This window comes from Ctenopharyngodon idella, chromosome 5 (genome assembly GCF_019924925.1).
Source record: "Ctenopharyngodon idella isolate HZGC_01 chromosome 5, HZGC01, whole genome shotgun sequence".
NCBI lineage: Eukaryota > Metazoa > Chordata > Actinopteri > Cypriniformes > Xenocyprididae > Ctenopharyngodon > Ctenopharyngodon idella.
Window position 1 is genome coordinate 24,280,317 of NC_067224.1, and position 27,584 is coordinate 24,307,900.

The window sequence follows — 27,584 nt, forward strand, 5'->3', positions numbered from 1 at the left end:
TGAAACATTGTCACCATATTTTTTTTACTGTGAGTAACCAGCTGTCATTTTTTTACCATAACAGGATATATTTACAGTGTAGAAGGAATATGATGATAATTTTTATCTTGAAATAGTAGCTGTCTTACTTTTGATAGCAAACTGGCAAATATGAGCACAATGTGAGACATATTTGAGATATCTTCCAAAACTCTATATGCAAAACCAATGAAAATAGCCTAATGGGATCATTTGCTTGGCAAAAAATTAAGAGAACTGTGTGTAATTTTTAGACTGTTAAAATACCTTCTATCAACATTTTCTCAACCAATGGCGTGAATTTGTGGCGGAACTATCTATTTGTCCAACCAGTGGAAGAAAAGTCATTATTTTTACACTTTACCCCTCATCAAACATCTGTATTTGCTAATCGAATAGCTGTCTAGATTTGTGATTACATTTTCATTTTCAGCAAATTTCCAGGGTGAAATGCCCTCATTTCAATATTCAATAGGAATCCACAGGCTTGGGCTGAAGTTGGTCACACAAAGTGGCCACGTTGACCGGGAAGCTGATTGGTTGATGGACCTTTTTTGCATACAAAATTTCACTAATGTTACCAAGAGAAACAGTTGAGATATTAGGCCTACAACAATATCACAGGATCAGCTCTTGAGCTAAAACTGGACAACTGTGAAAGTAGTTACAGTTGCAATTTCACTGGAAGCTGCTGAAAACTGCCTGTGTGTGTGTGTAAGGGAAAAAAAGGACATGTGTCTTCATTTCCCTTTATGCCTGATTTCCTCTTTCACTGGATGTGAACCCTCCCCTGCAGCGACACTGAGTGTGATATAGCGCACCTGCGCTCTCCCACCTCAGGGAAGAGAAAGAGAAGGCAGCTTTGGCTGGAGTTCATTTGAAAAGGTATCCCACGGATCAGCTATGGGTCAGCCAGAGGTCACAGAAAGGTCGGCCAAGACCTAGGGCGGCTCTCCAAAGACCTGCGCTCCTCCCAGAGATCCTCTCTCATTGCATTCGGTCCTGTCAGGTCACAAAGATATCACTTCCCAATGCCACACAGATCCAAAGCCTACACACTCTCTGTTATACACTCATGTATTGGAGCCTTTCCAGTCCCTAAATAACTACCATGCTTCTGTTGTAGATACACACATCCAAATGTCCCTGTCCTCTGCTTGCACACAATATTTGAGCCAAGCTAACAGCAGTGTGGCACATCTCTCCCACTGAGGCACTGCTCCATCGCAGGCTGCAGAGTATTGATCTGCTGCTAGCTATAAATGAGCCGCTGTGGTGGCATCCAGCCTGCTTTTGCACTGAGCGAGGGTATTGATCTGCCATCCGAACTGCAGTCTCAACTGACTTCTATTAGTGCTTCCGCTTTTCAGTTACACAGTGCACAGACAGATGAAGCAATCACTCTTTATTCATACAACCCCCAGCCCGCATCGCAATGTGACAAATAATATGCACATTCAAATCTTTTGCTAAACTTGTGAATTATCAACAGCATTGATCTTTAATTGGTTTGCACTTTTACACTTTTTTTTTTTAAATGAGGTCACTTTAGGTCAAATTAGGCCATTGATACATTATAGAATAAATTAGATATTTCTATGCCAATTTAATAAGAAAAAAAAAAATTTTTATTTACAAATATTTAAAATATAAATTAGTTATATAAATATTTATAAAAAAATAACCAAAATGTAACAATAAAATTTAATATTATATAACTAGAAATAATATTATATAAAGTATATAAATAATAAAAGTTACTGCCTATGAATGGCGTGTTTGTGCCAAATGAATGACTGACGTCAGTAGTTAATTGAGCTGGGGTGACATCTTGTGGTGAAACGGCAGTACTACAGGTCATAATATGGCACTCTGCCCAATACAATGAAAAAGAATCTGAAACTGATAACGCAAAGTCTTTTATTTTGATAAGACAACTTGCATATGAAACTACCAGTCATGACATAAAATGGCATTTTAAATATATAAAAAGGTTTTATTATTATAGTCAGTCAATAATGACACAATAGAACGATTATCCTTCTGTGCTATCTATATTTTGAGAACAAAAAAAGATGACAGGACAATAATATACATACATTAAACAATAACAGCAGTGCTATGGTTTGGTACAATTAATAAAGACCGTTTTCACAGATTATTACTAATTATTACTGATTACTAATTATATGACACCTGTATTGTGTTGTATTGTCTTGTCAATCCTTCAGTAGACACTATTATCTCTTTATAAATCACTAGTTTGAACATTGCACATTTTAAACAAACTATTTTGTTTCTAAATATGTCTCTCATTTTAGTGTCATGACATTTTGATATAAACTTTGGCTTACTTTTGAAAAAAAGAAAAAAAAAGAAAAAAAAAAAAGTACTGTTCCAAAAGGTACTGTTTACTCTAAATTACAAAATAGTGAATACTAAAATTAAAAATAGTAAACATGATTTTTTTCTCGATCTACATCTAAATGCATAGGCCTTAAAGGTGACATCAGAAAGTGCGTATTAAAAAGGGCACACACATTTTTACTTACAACCTTTCCTCTTTTCCCCCATTTTATCCGTAAACTACTCAACCATCTATGTATGTTTTAGAATATGTGCCACAGTTCAAGTAACAAAGTAGAGGGCAAAACCTGCATGCGTCATAAAAAAAAAGTTAATAAATAAATTGCTCAGTTAATTTAACCTCTGTTAACACAAAGGCATCTGAAAGCTCTTTTTCTGATCTGTGCTAAAGCCTATGAGAGTGAATGTTGTTGTACCACAGTAAACTGATGCTGACATTTAAGAACTTCATGGAATTAAAGAGTTTCATGGAAACATTTTGTGCAAGAGTTTGTTAGGTTCAGTTTTTGAATTTTGAAATGAAGTTTTGTAAAATCAAGTATGTTGAGCCTAATATTCTAAACATCGGTTCGTCAACCCTGCAAATCAGTGTATCCAAATATATAATACAACAAGGCTTACAGGTCAATGTTTAATCATTTTAAAGCTTAAATAACGGAGAAAACCAACAAAAATCTTGCCATTTACCTCTCACTAGAATGTCATATTTTACATTTCTTTATTTGAAGAAAAATGTGCATGAAATTTCTAATATCTGACATTAAGGTTTTTTTTTTTTAACATTACAAAGCTGTCAAATAATCAAATAAATATATGTAAAAAAAGTAATTCAATAAGTAAAAAAAAAAATTGATTTTCATCAATATTAATTGCATTTTGTAAATCTGGGACCATTTTGATGTTTGTACTTTTCAGCATTCATTTTAAATGCAATAAACACAATATAAATAGTAGCAAAAACATAAAATGATATTTTTTAGTTTAAGCAGAACTACTTTGCACTTCTAATGAGTAAACATATTAAGAACACACACGCAGGTGTCTAAGTAGCAGTAAACAGCGCAATGGACTCGGAAGATGGTTTCTCTGAAAGAGACTCCAGATCTACAGTTGGAGTTATGGACTTTTTCAACCTCTGCAAAAGAGATAGAGAGAGGCACTGGGTTCATTCTGACATGGAGAAACAAAACAAATATTGATATAGGGAGTGTTTGTGCACTGTACATACCTGCAGCAGAGACCCTTCGGTGGTCCAAAGCTCATGTAGAGCCCCAAGTGGAATCCAGACGATGGAGGCAAGAGAGATGAACCAGCCGACCACCTCTGCCCAGAGCGGGTAAGTGTAAGACTTGCCGTATCGAGCTGGAGTATACTGAAAAATACTGGAGATCAGAATACCCTGCAGAGAGAGACAGGAAAGAGGTCATTATTATTAAAGGGGATAGTTCACGCAAAAATAAAAATTCTGCCATCATTTACTCACCCTCAAGTTGTTCTAAACCTGTATGAGTGTCTTGAACACTAAAGGAGATATTTTGAAGAATGTGGGTAACCAAACAATTTATAGTCTCCATTGACTTCCATATTTTTTCATACTATTGAAGTCAAAAATGGGCACCAGCAACTGTTTGGTTACTGATATTCTTCAAAATATCTCTTTTTGTGTTCAAAACCTACAAAGCTCTACATGGTTTAGCTTCTCAGTACTTGAGCGAGCTCCTATTGCATTATAGTCCTTCACGTTTATTGCGGTCTCAAAATTCTGGCCAGTTGATAACACAGAATATCAAAATTAATTGTGGGCGGTAGATCCTTTTCCTGTTTATCTACAAATCCAGATTAAAATCCATCTTTTTAACCTAGCACTCACGTAACACACGATCACATTTCTATAATTCAAATGTGTTAAAGATTAGGCTGCATAAATTAGGTCAACTGGAACAGGGAACTCTTCCCATAATGTCTGAAGTTCTTGTTACATCGTAAGTAAAATGGCATCTACACTTGTATTAGTCTTTGTTTCATCCTTATCCCGAGGTCACCGTGGTCAGCCTGATCTGGTCCGTATCCAGATCAGATGGCAGACTCGCATCTAGACGACCACAACAGCCTTGTCAGCAGAGACCATGATAAGACAAGCCCAAGAGACAGATCCCCTGTGAAGACCTCGTTGATACAACACAGATCCTCAGTGAAAACCATGAGAAAAAGACAAGTTCTCCCCTTGACCCCTCCACACTAAATTCTAGCATAATGTATCCCAATTTTGAAGCAGTAGGAACTGGATGAAATTCTATGAATGACCAATCCACAATCTGACTTGTGATGCAGCCTGGAATTAAACCACACCATGTTCGTTCGTCTGGCCTCCCGACTGAGCCTAGTTTCTCCCAAGGTTTCTTTTCTCCATTTCTGCTACCTGATAGAGTTTGGGTTTCTTTTTTGGGTGCCACTGTCACCTTTTGGCTTGCTTAGTTGGGGACACTTCATATTCTGCAATATTATTGATTTGACTATTGGAATGAAAACTGAACTGAGCTGGAAGATGACGAGCTGCTTTACAACTAAATTGAACTAATTTCATTTGTGATGATCTTTACACAGTTTTTGTACGAAACTGAATCAACACTGAACTGACCTCAGCTGAACAATCACACTATTTATGTTTAGAGTTGCTTTACAGCAGAACTGAATTCTGTTTGCTTCATTGAATCATTAATTTTCTCGTTTATCACTGTAAAGCTGCTTTGAAACATCTCTATTCTATAAAGCGCTATATAAATAAAGGTGACTTGACTTAACTTCAACAGAACAAAGAAACTTTGGTAACAATAAGGTCTCATTTGTTGACATTAGTTAATGTATTAACTAACATGAACTAACAATGAGCAACGCATTTGTTACAGTATTTATTAATCTGTGTTAATGTTTGTAATTAAAAAACTGTTGTTCATTGTTTGTCCATGTTAGTTCACAGTGCATTAATTAATGTTAACAAATACAACTTGTTTTTAATAATGTATTAGTAAATGTTGAAATTAACATTAACCAGGATTATGCTGAGACTATTAGGAAATGCTGTAGAAGTATTGTTCATTCTTAGTTCATGTTAACTAAAGTAGTTAACTAATGTGAACTAATAAAACCTTATTGTAAAGTGTTACCGAAACTTTTTTAGAACAACCTGAGGATGAGTAATGTCCTTAAATTTTGAAAAGTGAATTATAGGAAGGCAAGGGCATTTAGGATGTCCGGATTCCTTGTAAAAGGATGTGTGCACAATACAATCTGACAACAAGTTAGTTTTGTTATTGATTTTTATGTCACTTCACTGCTACTTAATGGAAAAAAAGGCTTGTTGGCAAAAAGTGTACTCTGAAGCTATTTACTCTGGAACACAGATCGATGTAGTTGTCAATATCAAATACAGAGCATCACAATGTTTTTTCCTCACCAGCACAAGCATGGGTGACAGGAACTGCCAGCAGACACGGAAGAAGATGTTTGGTTTCTTTCCCAGCATTTTCTCCACCATTACACTGAGCCGTCTCACTCCTGCATGTGTGTGAGAGAGTGAGATGTGGAAGAGAGCAAGAAAGAAGTGAGAAAGAAAAGCATGAACCTTCATATTTCAATAGGAGCAGCAGTACACTGGCCACATCTGATCTGAGTTTCTAGTTTCTATTGTCTAAAGTGCACACTGAAGGAAGTGACATTCACCAAATATGAGAGTGACGGCGAGCACCTCGAAGAAGGCCAGAAACATTAGAGACACCACAGCTGTGTAGTGATCCATCAGCTGAAACACATATATCCCACCCTGCACGCATAAAATATTATTTCATTAGTACTGAAATAAGGGTTAGGTTTCATGTCTATAATCAAAACAAGGGCTACACACACACACACACACACACACACACACACACACACACACACACACACACACACACACACACACACACAAAGTTGGTAGGAATGATTCATTTCAGTGAATCTGTTCAGATTGCCCATTTCAATGAATTCATTCAAAACTGATTTTTTTTATACATTTGCTTCACTACTCAAATGCTTAGTGAAGTCCACACACAGCATTTTTCACATTAAAATGTTTTAGAAAAAATATATGTAGATAGATACAGGTGCTGGTCATATAATTAGAATATCGTGAAAAAGTTCATTTTTTTATTGTAAATTATTTTAAAAAATGAAACTTTCATATATTCTAGATTCCCTACATGTAAAGTAAAACATTTCAAAAGTTTTTTTTTTTTAATTTGTTGATTAGAGCGTACAGCTCATGAAAGTCCAAAATCCAGTATCTCAAAATATTAGAATATTTACATTTGAGTTTCATTAAATGACCATCCCTACAGTATAAATTCCGGGTATCTTTTGTTCTTTGAAACCACACTAATGGGGAAGACTGCTGACTTGGCAATGGTCCAGGAGACAATCATTGACACCCTCCACAAAGAGAGTAAGTCACAGAAGGTCATTACTGAATGGGGTGGCTGTTTACAGAGTGTATATCAAAGCATATTAAATGCAAAGTTGACTGGAAGGAAGAAATTGGGTAGGCAAAGGTGCACAAGCAACAGGGATGACCGCAAGCTTGAGAATACTGTCAAGTAAAGCCAATTCAAACACTTGGGAGAGCTTCACAATGAGTAGAATGAAGCCGGAGTCAGCGCATCAAGAGTCACCACACTCAGACATCTTCAGGAAAAGGACTACCAAGCCACTTCTGAACCAGAGACAACGTCAGAAGCATCTTACCTGGGCTAAGGAGAGAAAGAACTGGACAGTGAACAGTGGTCGAAAGTCCTCTTTTCAGATAAAAGTAAATTTTGCATTTCATGTTGAAATCATGGTCCCAGAGTCTGAAGGAAGACTGGAGAGGCACAGAATCCAAGCTACTTGAAGTCTAGTGTGAAGTTTCTGAAGTCAATAATGATTTGGGGGGGCCGTGACGTCTGCTGGTGTTGGTCCATTGTGTTTTATCAAGTGCAAAGTCAATGCAGCCATCTTCCAGGAGATTATGGAGCACTTTATGCTTCCATCTGCTGACAAGCTTTATGGAGATGCTGATTTCCTTTTCCAGCAGGACTTTAGCACCTGCCCACAGTGCAAAAACCACTTCCAAGTGGTTTGCTGAGCATGATATTACTGTGCTTTATTGGCCAGCCAATATGCCTGACCTGAATCTATGGGATATTTTCAAGAGAAAGATGAGAAACAGTCGATCCAACAATATACAGATGATCTGAAGGCTCAATAGTGCCTCAGCAGTGCCACAGGCTGATCACTTCCATGCCACACTTCACTGATGCTGTAATTTGTGCTAGGAGCAAGTCATTTGCTGTAATATGTCCTGCCGATCAAGTATTGAGTGCACAAAAGAACATACTTTAAAGAACTTGAACTTTTCTGTTTTGCAAATCCATTTTTTGATTGATCTTAGGAAATATTCTAATATTTTGAAATACTGGATTTTGGACTTTCATGAGCTGTACGCTCTAATCATCAAAATTTAAAAAAAAAACTTTTGAAATGTTTTACTTTACATGTAGGGAATCTAGAATATATGAAAGTTTCATTTTTAAAAATAATTTATAATAAAAAAATGAACTTTTTGATGATATTCTAATTATATGACCAGCACCTGTATATCCTTTTGTTATTTGTATCGTTAAATTGGTGCACATAAATAAAAATGTAAAATTTAATATCATTCCCTTCAAATACTTTAGTTCCATTCATTTTCACATGACTTTATTTATACTTAATGCATTTTACTTTTTGAATTAAAAAAAAATATATTGAATATAGTACTTGAATATATACTGAGATATAATATATCTAAATTAAATCTTTCTTATGTTTAGGCCAGGAACAGTTTTAGGAACAGTTGTATAAAACCCAACTGATCCAAGTATAACAAAATCTCAAAAGTAAAAATATAATACTTGTTTATAATGTGAAACTAGAGCATATTTACCCTGGTAATGTGAGGAATCCCCAGCAGAAAGCCAATGCTGCACACTGCCAGAACAATCAGCTCCTTCCTCTTAAAAACTCGCAAAGCTTTCTTGCCAAAGCCATCCATGATGAATGTTACAGCCACTTCCACCATGGCAAACTGCACAGATACACATATGTACTTGTACACAAACAATAGTCCAAAATGATAGTCCAATATCACATATGAATGTACAAACTGCACAAACACATGCATTCAGCTCTGTTGCAGAACCTGGTGAACTGGGCACTTCCTGATCACCTTTCCATACACAAGAATGAGATCATCTAAACACATGGGTATGGATTTTGCAACTTCACTGATTTTTCTCATCTTGCTTGCAATTGACTCACTTACAGTTGTGCCCTTTCCTGTGTGTGCAATGAGGAAACAGCTTTTCACAGCTCAAAGAGAAAATAAGAATCCTGTGTGATTTTGGTCCTGTGAATTGTGATCTTTGGCCATACAGAAACATAGCAATAAAATCAGATGATAAATATACTCCTTTTTTACTCCATGAGATTCAATGAATTTCCTGCTTGTCAACAAACCTTGAGAACACACAAGGACATGGGAAGACTGGGCCTACAGCTGCATAAACTTATGATACGGATGAAAGAACATAAAATGAGCAAATTTGCCATCTGTGGCCTACCAAACTTTACCAAGCATCATGTTTATACTTTATAAGGAAGACAATTGCAGAATGCACTGTGACAAAACTGATCCAATATGTTGGACAGAATGCAGAGTATTGCTGATTATAAAAATATTTACATATGTATTTAAGTATAAGATGCTGAAAAAGCAGTGAGATCCATTGCAAAAGTCAAGTTTAGTGCATGTTTACAGAGAAAACAATTAAAAAACTAGATTTAAAAAAAAGTTCATCAAAACAAACTTTGAAGTTGGCCTGAGAAAGGCTGACCGGAAAGTTTGACAAAGTTTTAGGTGCTTGACCTACATGAAGTTGGCCACCCACCAACATCTGCAAAATAGTCTCAATCATTTGTGCACCATTTTTGCTGTAAAATTTTTCATTTGTGCTGCTTCGGTTTTTGAAATATTAGACATTGAATTATATACTGTATATTATAACAATTTTCGTATGTGCTGCTTCAGTTTTTTTTTAGATATTAAAAGAATATTTTAATATCTAGTTCTGATCAGTTAGAAAAGATATAGCACACTAAGTCAGAACAGCCTGAAGGTCTGAGCCGAGTTTGGTGCTTGTAGAGTTAAAGCTCTAGGAAGAGATAGAGTCAGAAATCTTAGTCTCAGAAGAAGAAAGAGAAGAAGCAGAATAATAAGTTTAAATAGCATTTCAGTAAGTTGGTTTTTTCTGTCCTATACGAATGGCTTTTTAGAAGGTAGCTGCCTGCTGTATGTAGGTATTAGACAAAAAGTCAGCTTTTTCGGGTTTAGAACATAGCTAGTTTGTGCATGCTTGTGCTATGAGGCCTCTTCTACCTGACTGTCCAGTCCGAGGCAGAGTAACATGATGAAAAACAGAGGAGCCCAGAGCTGAGAAATCGGCATGGTGGAGAACACCTCAGGATATACCACAAACACCAGACCAGGCCCTGCAGAAAAACACATACACTCAAATATCACGCTGATCAAGAGAAAGATGACACTAGTTATTATGCCAACGTAAACAATAACAAAGGTCTTGGCCAAGAAGGAGAACCAAATCTTTCACATAGTACTTTGAATCTGATTAATGTTTAGCATTTTACCTTGTCTTTGAATTTTCTCCAAAAATAAGTGCAAAAATGAAAAAATTGTAGGAAGGAAGAGAAAGAGACTAAACAAAATGTAAAAAATTGGAAAAACTGGCTTGGAAAAGGCTGTGCAGCTATCTTATTTTTGATAAGGAGAGAGAACAAAGAGTGGAAGAATGAAAGTGACATTAAACCATTTATTATGATGAGAAAACTCTCAGCAAAGCTGCTGAACAGCACAACTATAATTTCATTTCTCAGAAAAAAGACCTGCCTGCTGTTCTGAGAAATGAAAAATGACTGTTGGGTGAAATCGTTCTCTGATAAGGTGAGCGTGGTTGAGGCAGTGCTCTTTCTTCCGAGGAAGCAAAGGAGAAAATGACTCCTCAAAAAATAAATAAATAACATAAAAAATAAAACAAAACAAATCTTACAAAATAGGATATCAAATATTGTGCAAACAAATCATTTTTCTGAAGTATAACACTGCCAAAGAGCTATCCAGGTTTCATTGGGCGGCAGCATCTCTGTGTTGGGTATAAACAGATGTACTTGAATGACAACATCTTATAGTAAACTGTAATGTAATATAAACACAAAAATATTTTGATATTGTAAACTGCTGTGAAGTTTTCCAGAGGGAAGCTCAAAACTCAAGGACATTCTTTTATCATTGTTTTTTGTATTCACACTGATCTACTCTGCCCACTTTGCTCATTTCTTCCTGATTCTGTTTCTTCCATGAATGGTCTCTTTTATTCTCTTTCACTGGCATAATCCTATCCTCCCTTCACCTCCTCTCACACTTATCCTCTCTCTGAGAACTTTTCATTTATCATCCCGCTTCATTTTAACTTGTGAAGCTGGAATTTCCCCACTGCATTCTCATTTCCTTAGCTTACAAGGTGTTGATATTGACTTCCTTAGGCCTGTTTCACACACAAAAGCAGTGCAACACCTACAACAATAGGTTACATTTTTCACAAATTTCCCAAATTTTTGCCTAATCTCGCCTGATACAAGAAATCTGTCAAAAGTCCATGGTCGTCGCTGTCTGATTCTTTTTTTCATGATGTGCAATACATATTCAATAGGAGAAAGAAACGGACTGCAGGCAGGTCAGTCAAGCACATCCACACTACGGTGTAGAAACCACCATGTGTCCAATGTGAACAGCCTCAAATAGTTGTGGGGCATCATGTCAAATAATGTGAGCAGTGCACATCCCTTGGACGGATTTATTATAAGTGAGATGCTTGTTTTCGCTCTAGAGAGAGTGTTAGCCTACATTGCTTCATGACATATAGCAACACAGCTAAAAGTATTCCTCATATGTTGGACCTTTTATTGGACCTATTATTTTTGTTGGACCTTTTTTTAAAACACAGCAAGAGAGAGAGAAAGATCAAACCCGAGTCCTGATAACAACTGTATCATGATGAGAAATCACAATTCTGTATTGACAACCTACCATTGCTAATACATTACATACATGACATATGTAAAGTTCAAAAAACTCCTCGCTCACAAATATTAAATGCAAATATTACATAACCATGCCAGACTAAAAACCTACCCGATTAGACATATGGAAAATAAGGCAGGGGCATCACGCAAATATTTTTTCTCCAATAAGACAAGCAATGAATTCACAAACATCTTTTTAGCCATGGCCTATACAGTGTACACCCCTTCAACAATGACTCAAAAAAGACTATCCGCAATTTCTTTGTTGGCCTTAGAGTCTGAAGTGATTAAGTGATTTTCAGGATGTCAATAACCATGTTAAAATCTAGAAAGAAACCTCTATAGACTGATTTTAGTGAGCTGTCGGTTGTGATTGGCTTAGTGCCGGACATGTTTTTAGTCATTTTTTAATTGTCCAGATTAAAAAAAAAAACAAAAAAAAAAAAACATTTCTTTATGATATCTTGCAGCATGCTTTGTTCAAATTGATATCTTATCTTGAAAGTGAAACAGATTGTTATTATATTATAGCTGTAAGAGTAGGGTTCACTAGTTTTAAAATGTTTCATTTTGCTGCATTCTTGTTTAGATTTATCTTGTATCTTAGAACAGATAGTGTATATGTATAACAGTTGGGTTCACAAGTTATAAATAATTTATCCGATTACACTGTAAAAAGTGGTAACCTGATTTTGTAAGTGTTTTATTACTTGATCTAACCCTTAAAAAAATAACTGTCTAGATGTGTCATGGATAGCTGTTTAGTCATTTTTGTAATAACATAAAAAGGACAATGCTAGTTGGAATCCAGATATTGGCATGAAGAAGAGCATAGTGTAACTGAAGAGATGAACTGGAATATTCTTATTAATATTACGAGTTCTAATGCATGACAAATCACATTTAAAATAATTATTGAAGAATTGTTAAAGATTAAGAAAACTGTATTATTAATGTATTAATGCAGCTCCGCCCCTGCCTGTGTGATCCTGGTCCTTAAAACTGAGTTGTGATTCTTGGCTGAATGGAGACACAGCAATAAATAAGACAGAAAATGTGGTCTTTTCAGTTCAAGTGATTCATTGTATTTACTGCTTGTGAACAAACCTTGAAAAACACAAGGACATGGGAGGACTAGTTTCACAGCTGCAGAAACTGATAATAAAAAAAAAAAAAAAAAAAAAAAAACTTACCATCTGTGGCAATGTCATCTACAGGTAGGTTGTGAATGTGGGCCATGTACCCAATAGCAGAGAAAATAACAAAGCCGGCTATGATACTAGTGGCTGAATTAGCCAGAGAGACGATAAATGTGTCCCTGTAAAATAGAAGATAATAGTGATGAGGAGAATCATGCATTTCTTGAAGATAGAAATGTCCCTTTTGCTCTGATCAGTGCAATTAACTCAAAAGCAAATAAAAAGCTTTTTCAAGTTGGATAGTTACATCAGCTCATTTGTTTTACTTTTTTAAAATTTAGTTTTACATTTACTTAGATACATCTATTTTATTTAAATGTAAAATATGTTTTTAACTATAAAATCAGCTGCTGGGACAAAGCCATCCCATACCCCTAACTTGTTTTATTAACACTTCATTGCCATATTGCTTACCTAAGGATGTTGTTGTTGTACTTGTTGTAACTGGCCATAGAGATCATAGAACCAAAGGAGATGCCAATGGAGTTAAATATCTGAGCAGCAGCATTGACCCACACCTATAACAAGAGATTAACAAAGACACACAAAGTGCAGGGTTCTATTTTTGTCCATATATATATATATATATATATATATAAATAATCATATACAGACATCTAAAATGTTATGTTTTAATAAAGCATTAACAGGAATTATATTTAATGTTTGCTTTATTTTATGGGCTTTATAGTACTGTCAATCAATCTAAATAGCGCAATTTAATCACAACATTTTATAGTTAACACATTCAGACTCAATTGGATCCTTTTTATGAAAAGAAAACAATGTGTGTAATTACTGGGTTCGGCAATGTATATAAGCATTAATACAAGCAACACAAATAGAAATAGGAGAAATATAAATATAAAAGTAAAAAAACCCGCCATTCATTCAGTGACCTGGTTTTTACATGATACATGCTTTTTTTTTTTTTTTTTTAAGATTTAGCAGTGTTAAAGTTATTTAAAATCTGCTCCAGACCCATTGATTAACTTCACCAAGTGCCAATTACATGTCAAGTGGTAAACAGCCACAATTCCCACAACAATGTTGTTGTTTATCAGTGGTGCTGCAGTAATGATACGGTAGCATGCAAGCTATAATATAATGTTGACTGTTAAGGTTCTAGTTTGTTTTTAACACTACTTGACTCGTATGTTTATTCAAATAATCTCACCTGGACTTCCAAGAGTTTACTCCAATTTGGCATGAGGAAGAAGAGGATACCATCTTTTGCTCCAGGCAACTGGACATTATTGATCAGCAATGCAAATAGTATGAAATAAGGGAACGTGGCAGTGAAGTACACAACCTATGGACAGAGTCAACAGAGGGATATTTATTGGTGATAACAAGGACAATAGTACAAAAAAAAAAGTATAGTTTATTTTATTCCTATCACTTTCTTTAACAACTAGATTAAAATTCATAGAGGTTTATTCACTTGAACAAATATAGTTACTATTACAGTTAACATACTAAGCCTTATTGTATACACACAAACACATTATTTATATTTTTATAAAGACGAAAACCCTATCAATTTGTAGATTAAATATTCTATTGTGCGTTAATTTAGATAATTAAAACACATTGCATCTATTCAGAAATGACGTGAGCTCTGAACTGACCTTTCCAGTGGATTTGACCCCTTTAAAGATACAGAAATAAACAATGGCCCAGGCCAGGACTAGGAGGCCAAAGAGTTCCCAGCGAATCCCTCCAGCATGCTCAATCCCTGTGGTCATTTCTAGGACCTTATGACTGAAAAAACAAAAAACAGAACACATTGCGGATGGATGGACAATTATAATCTATCTCTGACAAAAGTCAAGAGTTCTCACCAAATATGGCGTGAACATTAAAGACGGTAAACAATTTAAATCTGTCACTTACTCAAAAAACTGTTGACTGGCTGATTGCAGATGTGTGGCATTGCCAGGAAAACCAGTGGAACAGTTGCCAACTGCATTCCACGTGTTGTTGCAGGATTGCCATGGTAACGAGGGGCTGAACGAGTGAAGCAGGTAGTAGAGAGCCCAGGTCATGAGCACGTTGTAGTAGGTGCAGAGCACGTAAGAAATCACCACTGTGGCAAGCCCCACACCTGAGGACAGACAAAGAAAGAGTGAGACACCAGAAAATGCCACTGTTTCCTGCCACCTTGTCCGAGTCTTTCACTGCTGAACATGCTCATATTGGAACAGCACTTAGGGCTCTTCAGAGGCTCTGAAATGTTTAGTTTAAAAAAAAAAAAGAATAAAACCGTTGACCTGCAGATTTTTAGGTTGACGTACAAGTTTCAAAAGAACAGACAAAGCAAATCTTTGTGACAGATGTTTTCATTTTACTTTAGGTCAAGTTATATTAAGAGAACTCTATTTGACAATATTTCTAAACATACGCTAAGAAAAGAAAACTCAGTTTCTCATGATTCTTCCGTTTTCCTTTCTTAGAGAAAAGTTTGGTGGTTGGCCAAGACACCAGGGGCTTCTTATGGCTCAAGAGACCTTATGCAAGAGGTTCTTTTTTATTATTGAGGACTGCATGGATAAATCCATTAAGGCTGTTCAATGTTATGCCGTAGCTTAGATTTCAAAAGACCTCAGGCACACACAATATTGAAGAGCTAAAAAAATATTTGTTTCTTACATGTGTTTCTGATTAGATTGATATTGTGGGGTATTAAATGTGTTGTTGGAACAAGTAGTCTCATAATCTTGATCTTATGAAAACTTAAACTTTGAATGGCTTTTACCACTTATCTGTAGCTTACACCAATGGTTCTTAACTGGTTTTACAGATATCAAATGGTGACCCAAAACAGTACCAAACTGTACGAAATTGTAGGGTGAATTCAGGTTGATTGAGACACTTTTACACTTTTTCCAAGTCATCTCAATGGCAAAAACTATCCCCATCACCCTGAATTCACCCCTATATATATATATATATATATATATATATATATAAACGTATTAAAAATCAAACTTCTGCATAGGCCCAAATATATTGTGCCAAACAACTTGTGTTTGGCACAAGCAGAACTGTATTTATTGCAGTCTTTTATGCTGCCAAGTTGGATGAGGGGATGTCACGCAACCTGTCCATGTTGGTATCTGACTTTCATCAAGTGACTGAATAAATATCGTAGTGTTAAATTTGGATGCACAGCCTTAACATCAACAGAAAAAGCTGAGAACCACTGGCTTACATACTAGTATTTCTGTTTCTGAATGATTTCATGTATTAATTGCATCCTGAGAAAACAGAGAAACAGGACTCTTAGCACACCACACAATATGCTTTTCTTTATAAAGGGATTCAATGGCCAGGGGCAAACTTAATATGCTTCTTTTGTGCTGGCACATCACTGAAATTCTGATATACAGAACAGACTTGCTTCCAGTGATTTTGATTCATTACTGCCAAACTGTAATCAGGATTGAAATCTCATATAAGCCTGAAATGAAACAGAATTAGATTTAGAAACTAATTGTGAACATCAGGAAGATGTTTAAGAATTAAGTGTCGGATAATAACAAAAACATTCTTCAAAGACCCATCCAGTCATCACCAGAGTTCTTAAAATAAGCTTTTGCCATTAAAAAAATCCATATAGAGACAGCAAAAATGTGCTATTTTTAGTGGTCTGTTTATGATTTACTTGCCAAACGAAACAGTACTGAATCCAATATAGACATGTCTACTCAGCATGACCTAGTTACCTTGTAACTCAAATCAGCATGGTAGGAGGAGGACAATGCAAAGATCAATGATTTTATTTTTTACCATGACTTGATGTCAGCTTTAAGACCATGGATTAGCTACCATCACTCTCTGTGGATCTTAGCATTGTTTTGTGTCCCATTCCCACCACCTAAATGGAATGTTCATAGTCGTTTCAGGCCTGAATAGTAGAAAGCTCTGAAAACAGGAATGTTGTTGTTGTTGGCACATTCTGTGGTGCCCTCTGAGGTCATGTAGACTCCCCCAGAGCATTTTGGTCTCCTGAGCCTAAATGATTCCACTGCTTTAACAATACTATAGACCAGAGGCATCATTGGATTATTGGATTCTCTACTGGAAATCCAGAATTAACAGTCAATCTAACTGACTATGCTAAAATCCACTGCATGCAACATTATCGTAAACCTTGTGTTAAACTTGAAGTTATTAAAAGGTTTGTATGCAAGTTTGTTTGAGATCGAATTTGAACCTAAAATACCATCACATATCATTAAAGGGGAAAACACTACCTGACATGTAAATATGTATTATCTTTCAAATAGTAAATAAACCCCCTAAATCCATATTGTTATTATCTTATGGAGAGCTGGGCCCCAAATATTATAAATGCACAATACAAAATTTAAATTGTGTAAACAAGGCTTTAAAATCTAATCTAGATGAAAGAAAATTCTTAAATATTCAGCTCAGTTTAATAAAAACTTATGTAAGAATTTTGTTTCTTTGACAAATATTATCACCTGTCGGTATTAGGCAGGTATAGAAAGCCATTATAGCTTTCTGTCATACAACTTTATCATAAATTTGTTTGGATAAAATCTCATCTACTGTATTTTCCATTTTCTTGTGCAGAAACGAACCCGTAGAATTCATCATCTCCCAGGTACTACATGAAATCGTAGCACCAGTTCCGCATTTTTTGTATCACATTAGTGCTGTATGACTGAACATAAATGCCTGCACAGACACACTCTGTTTTTCCTGTTTAGTGCACAATAAGACATTCCAATGTTTTGTGTAAATGTTGCCATTTTGACCTTGGGCACCTTGTTGTTAAGTCATGCAACCCTGATGTCAACAACTGCTGAAAGACTAACTAAGCCATTAGGAAAAGATTACTCCAGAGACAGAAAAAAGAGCTATTATAGAGGAGAGCCACTGAATAGCCCATTACTCACTTTTTCTGGTGGATCATCAGAAACATCAAAAAGAATGTGACATAAGAGTGCATTTCAGTCAAAAGAATGTACAGAAAGAACTACCTACTTCAGTCCCTCTTCTAGCAAGGAGCCGTAATCGGCTGAAATGAGCGCTATATCAAGGGATGGACCCAAAAGATTTGACCGGGTAGACTATCTCTGTCTTTGAGGAGAGAAGTCTTTAGTTAGCAGGTGAAAGAATGTCAAAAGAAAAAAAAGAAAAAAAAAAAAAGAAAGAAAAAAAGGACAAGAAAATAAACCCAAACGATGAACAGTGATGGCTGAGCTTGATGTTGACACTCACTTTAGTCACAAATAGGTTGTCTCCATTTACATAAAATGGATTTTTTTCAAAACCTTTATTGTTATTTTATTAAAAGTGTATTATTACAAGAAGAAAAAGAAGAAGAAATATTGTTGTTTTCACAACAAAGTAAGAGTTCAAATATGAAGAGGATTGATTTAGGTACAGAACAGAGGACGAACACAAGAGATCAGCCATCACCAGATCATCAGAGATGAAGTGGCATAGTTACAGGTCCACACATTTTACAGGGAAAATCCAACACAAGGGTGAGAACATAAGCTTTGCACTTGGTATCCATGCTTGAACTGCTATGTCAATACAGAGAGACGGGTTCATTAAAACATACAAAACATAAAACACTAAAACATAGTCCAGCAAAATGATAATAGGTCATTGACATGACGTGCATATTTTTGTGCCCAAGTGCATTATTTCCTTTTAAAATAATTTGATAAATTCATGACATGCATCACTTTATTCTATAAAACCCATTTCGTCTGAAAACATTTTCAGTGCATTCAAATAATAAACATTATTTTATGTTTTGGTATCTTAAACCTTCAAAATGTCAGGTGACAGTAAGATTAAGGACAGGTTTGCTGCAGTGGCGTAGCCAGAATTTTATTCTTGGGGGGGCCTCATCTAAAAATGAGGGGTCCTCTCTCTCTCTCTCTCTCTCTATATATAAAATTTTATATATATATATATAACATTTTTATCTGTATTTTTATGTGAAAGTAAACTTTATATAGATGCTGCGGTAGCCGCGATCAAAATGAGTAGACGACCTTTAAAACTAAGCTTTAAATAAACATTGTATCTGTTATATTGTTATGCCAGTAGGTGGCGACCAGTGACTGTTTAAAATGTATTTCATTCTTTTTTTTTTTTTTTTTTTTTTTTTTACATGATGAATTCTTTAATAATAAAAAATTTATTAGACTCATCTATAACAGTTTAGATATTTATAAATTCATTTTGAACATTAAATAAAACATTTTGTCAGAACCTCAAGTAAATTAGCTCTACATATTATTTTGTTTGATTGTGTAATTTGCTTTTTGAATCGTGGAAAAACCGTGATCTCTATTCTAAAAAAATATAGATTATCCAGAGTCATAAATTCCCCGAGCCATTTTGATTACTCTCATGCTGATATAGTCCTATTTAATGATCAGTAGTGGTTCACTAAATATAATAATTCAATAAGCATCTATTTAGGCTACAATAAGCACTTAACTTTAAAAAATATATATTAATAAGTAATAAAAATATCTAGAGAGCTGGCTGACTAAAGTAGGCTAAGTTTAAAAATGATATAATTTGTACATGGAGTTATTATATAAAAAGATACTTAATTTCTTTACAATTTATAGGTGTTATTTTAACAGTCAGTTATGTAAGTTTGATGGTTGATAGCTTCTAGCAACATTAAATCCAGGAGAGAATACAATTCTAGAGAAAAAGCATGTTTGATTTACATGGAACAAAGTTTGAGCGCACAGCCGCACACGCAATATCTGAGTGAGAGTAAATAACGCCACGGAAACTGCCTCAAATGAACTATAACGACAAGAAGAAAGCTGTGTGCGCTGCAGTCAGAGGTTCTTGATTCTCTAACGACTTTTTATTGGTTAAAATAAATGGAGAGTATCTGAGTCCATTGAGATGCGCGTCCTGGAAACGGGAAGCCTCGGGTGCCGCTTCACATTGCCACTCACTGCATAATAATAAACTCTCATAACAGAGTTTATTATTTTGCAGTGATTATTATGCACTCTGATAACAGCAGAGGCTACGCGCAACAAGTGAAATAATCAAACCAATAAGTCTAAAAACAGCTGTTGCATTTTACCGCGCAGCATGCGTCAGTGTAACAAATCAATGTGAGAATAGCAAATCGATCAGAAATCTGGGCCCCCTCAGGCCCCCCCGTGGCTACGCCACTGGTTTGCTGGTATGGGTAGGTTTAAGGGTGGGTTAAGGGGTAAGTAAGAGGTAAGAGCATTGTATCAAATGGTTCATTTAAATGTTAGTACATAGTGGTTAAAGACACTTAATATAAAGTGAGACAGAAAACTCCGGTTGCAAAAAAAAAAAAAAAAAAAAGAGAGGCGATGAATCTTATTTAGTAGTTATTATACAGTGTTCCATTCCAGTTTCTATGCATTTAACATTTTAAACATTTGAATAATGGACTTTTGATATTTTAATTTAAAATTCTCAACTAACTTAATTTGATGATTCTTTTTGTATCAACATAAAACATGACTGTTATTAAATCACAGTCAAATTACAGTGTATCTAACCAATCTATTGCACCGTAGCCTATTCCAGTTTCTATGTTTCAAATGTGATGTCATGATTTATTCTGTTTTTGATAAATTTACTACTTTTACTTTACCTTTGTTGAGGTAAAAAAAAGAACAGTAGAAACAAAGCAGTGGCCTGTTCCATGAAGTGCGCTAAGAAAATTAGGGATTACAGACCAAAACCTGACTTGAATTAACAAATCAGTTGGGGCAATTCTATAAAGAAAAATTTAAGTTCATGCAATCCCACTAATTTGATCCAGGTTTAAGGTCAAGATCATTTGATTTGTACACTATTCTTAAGCAGCCCTAAAGGTTGATCATGGATCAAATCGATCCACCATGGCAAACAGAACCTGAGCCCATCACTGAGACAGAACCTGAGCCCACCTCAGACCCGGTGCCTGGGCTGATACCCGCCATGGACAAAGAGCCAGAGCCTGGGACAAAGCCCACTACAGAGCCAGAGCCTGCTGGCATACCGGCAACAACAAAACAGTACCATCTCACGCACTGAAAATGTCAGAAACTGTCAGTAGCGGTGTTCAGCCTTATATGTTCGAACCGGAGTCATGTAGAATGCAACAGGATGTTTCTGAAAGGTTTCTTGATGAATTTATGTAGTTGATGTGGCATTAACTATCGCCAAGTCATTGATTAAAATGTTCCGTCATGATAATCTATAAATCGAAGATGCCTACAGAGCCAGAGAATATATGCTGCATGGAGACAGAACAGGTATAGTTTAGTTTAATTACGGTTACAACTTATGTTGTAATCTTGCTTTCATGACATGCTATTGCATTTGTGTTACATACTGTATTGCAATAAAGGTGAAAAGACGGGTGCAACAACTTGAGCAGACCCTCATTTGTGAAGCAATCCGGCGCAAAATGATTGGCGCAAATGTATAAGACTTCACTGGTTGTATTCGAGACATTTCCTTCGAAAATTAAATTTAACCACGATGTCCTCAGTGACTCAGATGGCGGGAGTCTATGGAGACTCTTATAACACTTGCAATGGCTCTTTGGCACAGACAGTGTACCACTCCAGCTGCTACAGCGAGGATACAGAAATGGCGGACTCTGTGCTTCTCACTCAGGGCTGTGTCTATGCTAATAGCGCAGATCGTCACCGACTGTGGGCGGGGAATCTAAATAAGCTCGTTTTAAGAGACTGCTTTTGATTTATGGGAATTATAAAAAAAATGAGGGAGTGGATTTTTACCATTATTGTTCTCACACACTGCGGGCACACAGAGGTGTTCAAGCACCTTATAATAGTGAATTTTGCATAATAGGTCCCCTTGATTTTGAAGTTGATTTTCTGTATACTGTATATTTATTTTTGGACTAATAGTGGTTAATAGTAGAGATGCACCGATACCAGTATCGGTATCGGGCCCGATACCAAGCTCACATGTACTCATACTCGTAAAAATAACCCCGATACCAAAGACCGATACCTCATGTGACGTAACTGACAGAATTTTCCGTGCACAGAGACACGGGCGGCAGCAGCAGAAACAATGTCAGCCTCAGAGGTGTGGAAATACTTCAAAATTAATGATGACAACCCACACATTGCGAACTGCATGCTTTCAATCACAATTCGTTATCGATTAGTAAAGGCAGGATAGGCAGAATCACGCTGAATGACACAGACCAGAAGCGCTCTCTCACTTGCATGCGCTCTCTCTCTTTCTTGCACGCGATCCCAGAAGTCCGTTCTTCATACCTTGCTTAATACATCTGAGATTATTTGACAGATGCTGGATCTTCTAATCGTGATAACTGAGCTCTGGCTAATTTGTTAATCATTTATGGCTAATGATTTATCAATATTACTTTTGATTTCATATATTCATGTACTCCTTTATGGTTATTCTTCTTGTTGTCCATGGTGTATGCTTGCTATATTCAATTGTTCCTCAAAGTGTTCCAATGTAACAGGTCAAGTTGACACGTTTGTGGTTAGATATTGGACGTCTGCCAAGTACTTCAGAAGCGATGATGTTTTTGGAATTAGTTGCTCATTTGAACTCGATGTACCTTTGTATCAAAATATGTCCATTTCTATTTCTGCTGACATGTGATAATGTATGATAATGTCAAAACAACCCCTATATCTATTTTCATCTATTTTCGACACTTGACCAGTCTATGACATAATGGGTAAATCCATTTGACCTTTTCTGATTAGAAATTCTGATTCCCTATGATTATGGTATAAAATGGACTGTGTCGTTGATAGTTTAGCTTTTTCCTTTGCTTTCCTTTGCTTTTCTTTGTTCTTCTGCTTCTTCTTTCTATCTCTCATTTCATTCTGCAAATGTCTTAATTTTGTTCCTTCTTTCTGTATATTCTGATCTTCATCTATTAGATACAATACTCTGGATTTTACAATACTCTAGATTTTGTTATTAACTATTAATTACTCAATTAATCTGTTTGTCTCTGTAATTTTTAATTAATAAATTTGTTATTCCTTATTCAAATTTAATCTCTGACATAATCATTGCTGGACTGCCTGGATCTCATTTTCTCAAGTTTTTGCATCAAAACGAATTTGCGGATTGGATTAAAATATCTGGATTAAGTTATCTAAGATTACTGTGCGTTCTCGTGTTCCCTGAAAAGGTCAGATGTATTGATACTCGAAACCACGATCAGCAATGCAGCGATTGGCTGGAGTCAAGACGGCAATGTAATGACATCATATATTTAAAAAAGACACCTGATGAAAAACTTGATGAATTTCTAGAGATTTATAAGAAAACAGCCAAGCGAATAAAATGACAGAAGAACGACATAAATGTTATAATAGATAAATGAAATTTTTACATGATTACCAAATTATTTAGGCTATATTCACGATTTCGGGCCCCAGTTCTCTCAGACAGCGCGCAATCAGTTCTCATTGCACCTGAATGGTCAAATGCACACATAGTTGTCAAAATGTCCATCGTGTGGAGTATCTCACTTAAAATACAGTCGGGTATGGCTTAAGTGGACGTAAACATTGGGTGAAAACAGGATAAGTGTCAGTATCCATGGATTCAGTCTTAAAGGGACCGTAGCCTATATTTGTCATTAATGTTAATAAAACAACAAAATGTGTTAAATAAATGTATACACGGTAAATAAACCTACTGTATCTGAAAAACAAGTTTATTTAATTTGTATCTCTACGGTATAGTATTTGTTGTATCGTTTGTAATATGTTTGTAAATTTCTTTTTATATAACAACAATTATATATATTGGTAATTATGCGCTTTGAAGGTTATTGGACACTGAAATTTGTGTTCTTTAAGTTTGTGACAAGCACATAAAAATTATTACTTTTTTCATTAGAGTAATAATAAAGAAGCTGTCCTACATTCATTAGTCTCACTGTGTTGTGCTTGGAAAACTGCAACATCACCAAAAAAAAAAAAAAAGAGAGAGAGAGAAAGAGAGAGAGAAATTAATAAATGTATAGGCATCGGTATTGGTATCGGTATCGACAAGTACTAGAAAAAAAAGTATCGGTACTCATACTCGGTCCTTAAAAAATGGTCTCGGCGCATCCCTAGTTAATAGTGTCAAATAATGGTATGCAAGAGTCAGTGGTAATATCATTTTGTTCCTGTCGGTCAGTGTTAGAGGAACTGAGGAGCCTGAGCTATGTAATTTGCTTTATGGAACCAAATCAACTGAAAATGAGTCAGACTCACTAAAAAAAGCCTGGCTTATTTGGTAAACTTATTTTATGGAACAAGCCTCTGGACATAAATAAATCACTGATAAAGCAAACAATGCGACAAGGTGCACAGCAGGCAAAGCTGTCCAGAGATTTTACAAGGAATATATCTTTATATAATTTATTTCTAAAACATATTCCTTAAACTCATTTGACGCCAAATCATGATTCAACAGACTTGAACACAGTTGAGAGTTGAACAGCAGGCAATTAGGTTGACTGAAATGCTAGAATGTCCCATACAACATAGAAATCAATAAGACTTCCCATTTGCTGGACTATGTGTGGATGGTAGAATTAAACCCAGGAGATATGAGTGATTGGGACACATGGTCCACTCACCTTTGAAGAGGGGACATATTTTAGCCAGAGCGTGGACCGGCCCTAGACGAGTGTACTGCCCAACGGTGAACTCCATGAACAGCAGTGGGATACCACAGAGAAACAACATGATAAAGTAGGGAATCAAGAAAGCACCTGGAACATGTGAAAGATTGGAAAACAAAACATGAGACAAGATAAAATAATTATTAAATAAATAATGAAAATAAATGAATGATTAAATGATATTCTTTAAATAAAACACTTTTTTTAATAAATATATTGTTTTGCTTCAATGGTAACAAATGTATTCTTTTTGTCTTCATAAATTTGACAGGGATACATCAATGGTATATTAATAAAAGGACAAATAGTCCTGTAATTCAATTTGACACCCCTTTATTTATCTTTTTTTTTCCTTCTTTTTTTTCCGCAAACTCATTCTGTGAGGTTAAAACTATTTTCTTGCAACTCATATTAACGCAAATTTACCATGAAAAGAGGAAATGTTTTTCAGAAGGGCAAGATGATGTATTGACATGCTCTGTATAGGTCATAAATCTATTGCCTCTAATTAAAAAAAAAAAAAAAGTCTGGAAATTTAAGATGATTTTTTAGAAAAAAAAAAAAAAAAAATCAAGAATCTGAGGTTGTGAATGGTTTTACTGTCTATGAAAGCAAACATTCATCTGGACAATATGGATATGCACTGAACGCACTAAAATAACTATATGGTTCTATACAAACATTAAACAACGGGAGGCAGGATTATCTGCTGTGAACTTTGTGCTTTGTGACAGTTGTCCTATGAAACATGTTTATCCTAAATATCACAGGTCACTGCTTACAGAAATTAAATTTTATTGATTGTCACTCTTGGGACAGTATAAATATTGTGTGTTTTTTAACAATTCAAATGCCTTTAGTATATATTTTTTTAAGATTTTTATTTTTTTTTTTTTTTTTTTTTTTTTGGCATGTTGTCAACGCAGAAAGGATACGTTATGGTTGATAAATATTTATGGAAACAACAATCCATTCTAAATCAACGAATATGATTTAAGTCAACGATTAACAATGGGAAACAGCATAGATTGGCAGAAACAACGCAAAGATTAAACAAAGTCTGGCGTGCGAAAACAAGAGACATATCCAATGGCACAAACTCCTGGATCTACTGTTACATCTTATAGTTACACAACTGCCACAAAAAAAGCTTTCAACAAATAACCTAATTATAGATACAATTAACATAATATAATGTTCTTAAAAATATTGATTGCAATGCAAAATTCTTAGAAATGTAATCTCTGTATTTATGTAAATCATGAAAATTATTTATACAATTTTGGATTGTTTTTACTTTTAAAAAAAAAATGTGGTAGAACCCTAAGTAAAACGTATTAAAAGACTTTTATTACAACATAAAAAAGTTATTTTCAGATATCATTTTGAGTCATGCCTATCAAGAAATTTCCTAAGCTTTACTCTATTTGACCTGAAAACAAAAGTGCCTTTCCATTAAAGATCTGTTATATGATTTAGATATATATAATTATATATATAATCAATGACCTTGACATACAGTCAATTACAAAAAGGGTCCTCTCGGCGTTATGGTTTTTACGTCACATGACAACAATATGGCTCCCTACATGTTGACTTTTTTGGATAAATAAAAAAGTTTTTCAGATATTAATATTAAATAAAATAGCCACATAAAATAGTCAAAATAACTTTTTTTTATATATATATATTTTAATATCTGTAATATAATGTGTAATCTCTGGAGACTCAAAATGCCCGTAACTATTGTTAATAACTGTAAATCATAATTAATATTCTGATGAAAACTGTTATGTTTACCATGGCAAATTTTCTATGGGGTAGTAATAACATTAAGATGAGCAAGACATCTGAGTGGCTAAACACTCTATGGTGATTCATGAGAGAGAAGCAGCAGGAGTCTCGTCACTCACCTCCTCCACTCCTGTAGCACAGGTACGGAAAGCGCCACACGTTCCCCAGACCCACCGCATAACCGATAGAGGCGAGCACGAACTCCATACGTCGACCCCATGTTTCTCTCGGTTCCGTTGCCGGGTGTTCAGCCATTGCTAGCCTCATGGCTTCAGCATTGCCGGGTGTCATCATGGCGAGATCTACCTCCTCTTTTCCCTCTCCAAGCTGCTGCAATGCAAACTTAGTAGATAAGGTCGTAGTCTTGTTCTCAGCTCCGACTCCCATCATTACAAACGTTTAAGCGCATAAAATATATAGGCTATATATTATTGTTATCGCTTATAATATAAATATTAGCACATTAAAAATGGAGATTTTTAATATGGGCAAAAAAAGGATGTAACAGTCTTTTAAAACGAATTAGCCTGCCACTGTTAGAATTTGCCGGTATATTGTTACCAATGTCACTATCACCGCTCTGTATTACAAAAAAAAAATGATGGTGCAGAGTATATTAGGCTAACTAAATCTACCCTTATAAAAAAACCGAGATACGCATCCTCTTTTAACTGTTCCAAATACATAATATGCACAAGTTGTTAGCTGCTTATATAGCTCAGGTTACACTTTTTTTTTTTTAAGACCAGCCCCCTAAAGTATAGTTTCCTATGTTACATAGCCATCTCGATTCTGGCTTCCGTCGGCTCCGCCCATTGAGTGACGTCAGTCGACTGCGAACGCGCGCCTCTCTGTCATCACGCTATATATAATATTCATTGCTCACAGGCGAATTTAAAATCGAGTCAAATAACAAGCATGCACGTGTAGTGGTTTGTTTACTTAATCCACAATTTATGTAACCTGCATTACCGAATTGAAACATTATACACTGATTGTGATAAAAGGTTTTAAACGTGATAACGTTTGATTGATGTTAATAATGGATTGTTTGGCTATGCTGTACTACAAAATTGAGGATTTAGATTGGCCATATTGTAGACCAGTATGTCAGTAATTTAATTCAAATTAAGCACCCTAAAGGTTTAAGTTTACACGTAACATCTTTCCTTTCACGTATCGAGTAAAAGAACCTATAGGATTGTATTGCCGACTCATCATGAGTTGCAGAAATGGGAAGGAGGGAGGGGCGGTACCATTAGGCAAATGATAGGGGGAAAGCGGGATTTTAA

At 35.4% G+C, this 27,584-nt stretch overlaps 1 protein-coding gene across 1 annotated transcript; it reads right to left on the reverse strand.

Annotated features, from left to right (window-relative positions):
- Positions 1-1,921: 1,921 nt before the first annotated feature.
- Positions 1,922-27,103, reverse strand: si:ch211-225b11.1 (uncharacterized protein LOC561694 homolog). Its single transcript, XM_051894923.1, has 13 exons — positions 26,412-27,103; positions 24,454-24,588; positions 14,694-14,904; positions 14,429-14,561; positions 13,975-14,109; positions 13,212-13,315; positions 12,792-12,916; positions 9,878-9,990; positions 8,387-8,527; positions 6,106-6,205; positions 5,840-5,940; positions 3,614-3,784; positions 1,922-3,520 (listed from the first exon to the last, which is right to left on the reverse strand). The coding sequence occupies exons 1-13, from the start codon at positions 26,680-26,682 to the stop codon at positions 3,428-3,430; spliced, it is 1,833 nt and encodes a 610-aa protein (XP_051750883.1). The 5' UTR covers positions 26,683-27,103; the 3' UTR covers positions 1,922-3,427.
- Positions 27,104-27,584: the final 481 nt, after the last annotated feature.

Coding starts and splice junctions, on each gene's coding strand:
- si:ch211-225b11.1 (XM_051894923.1), bottom strand. CDS start 26,682: ATGATGGGAGTCGGAGCTGAGAACAAGACTACGACCTTATCTACTAAG. Junction 12,917..13,211: donor TACAACAACAACATCCTTAG/GTAAGCAATATG, acceptor TCTATTTTACAG/GGACACATTTATCGTCTCTC. Junction 3,521..3,613: donor CCGAAGGGTCTCTGCTGCAG/GTATGTACAGTG, acceptor TCTCTTTTGCAG/AGGTTGAAAAAGTCCATAAC.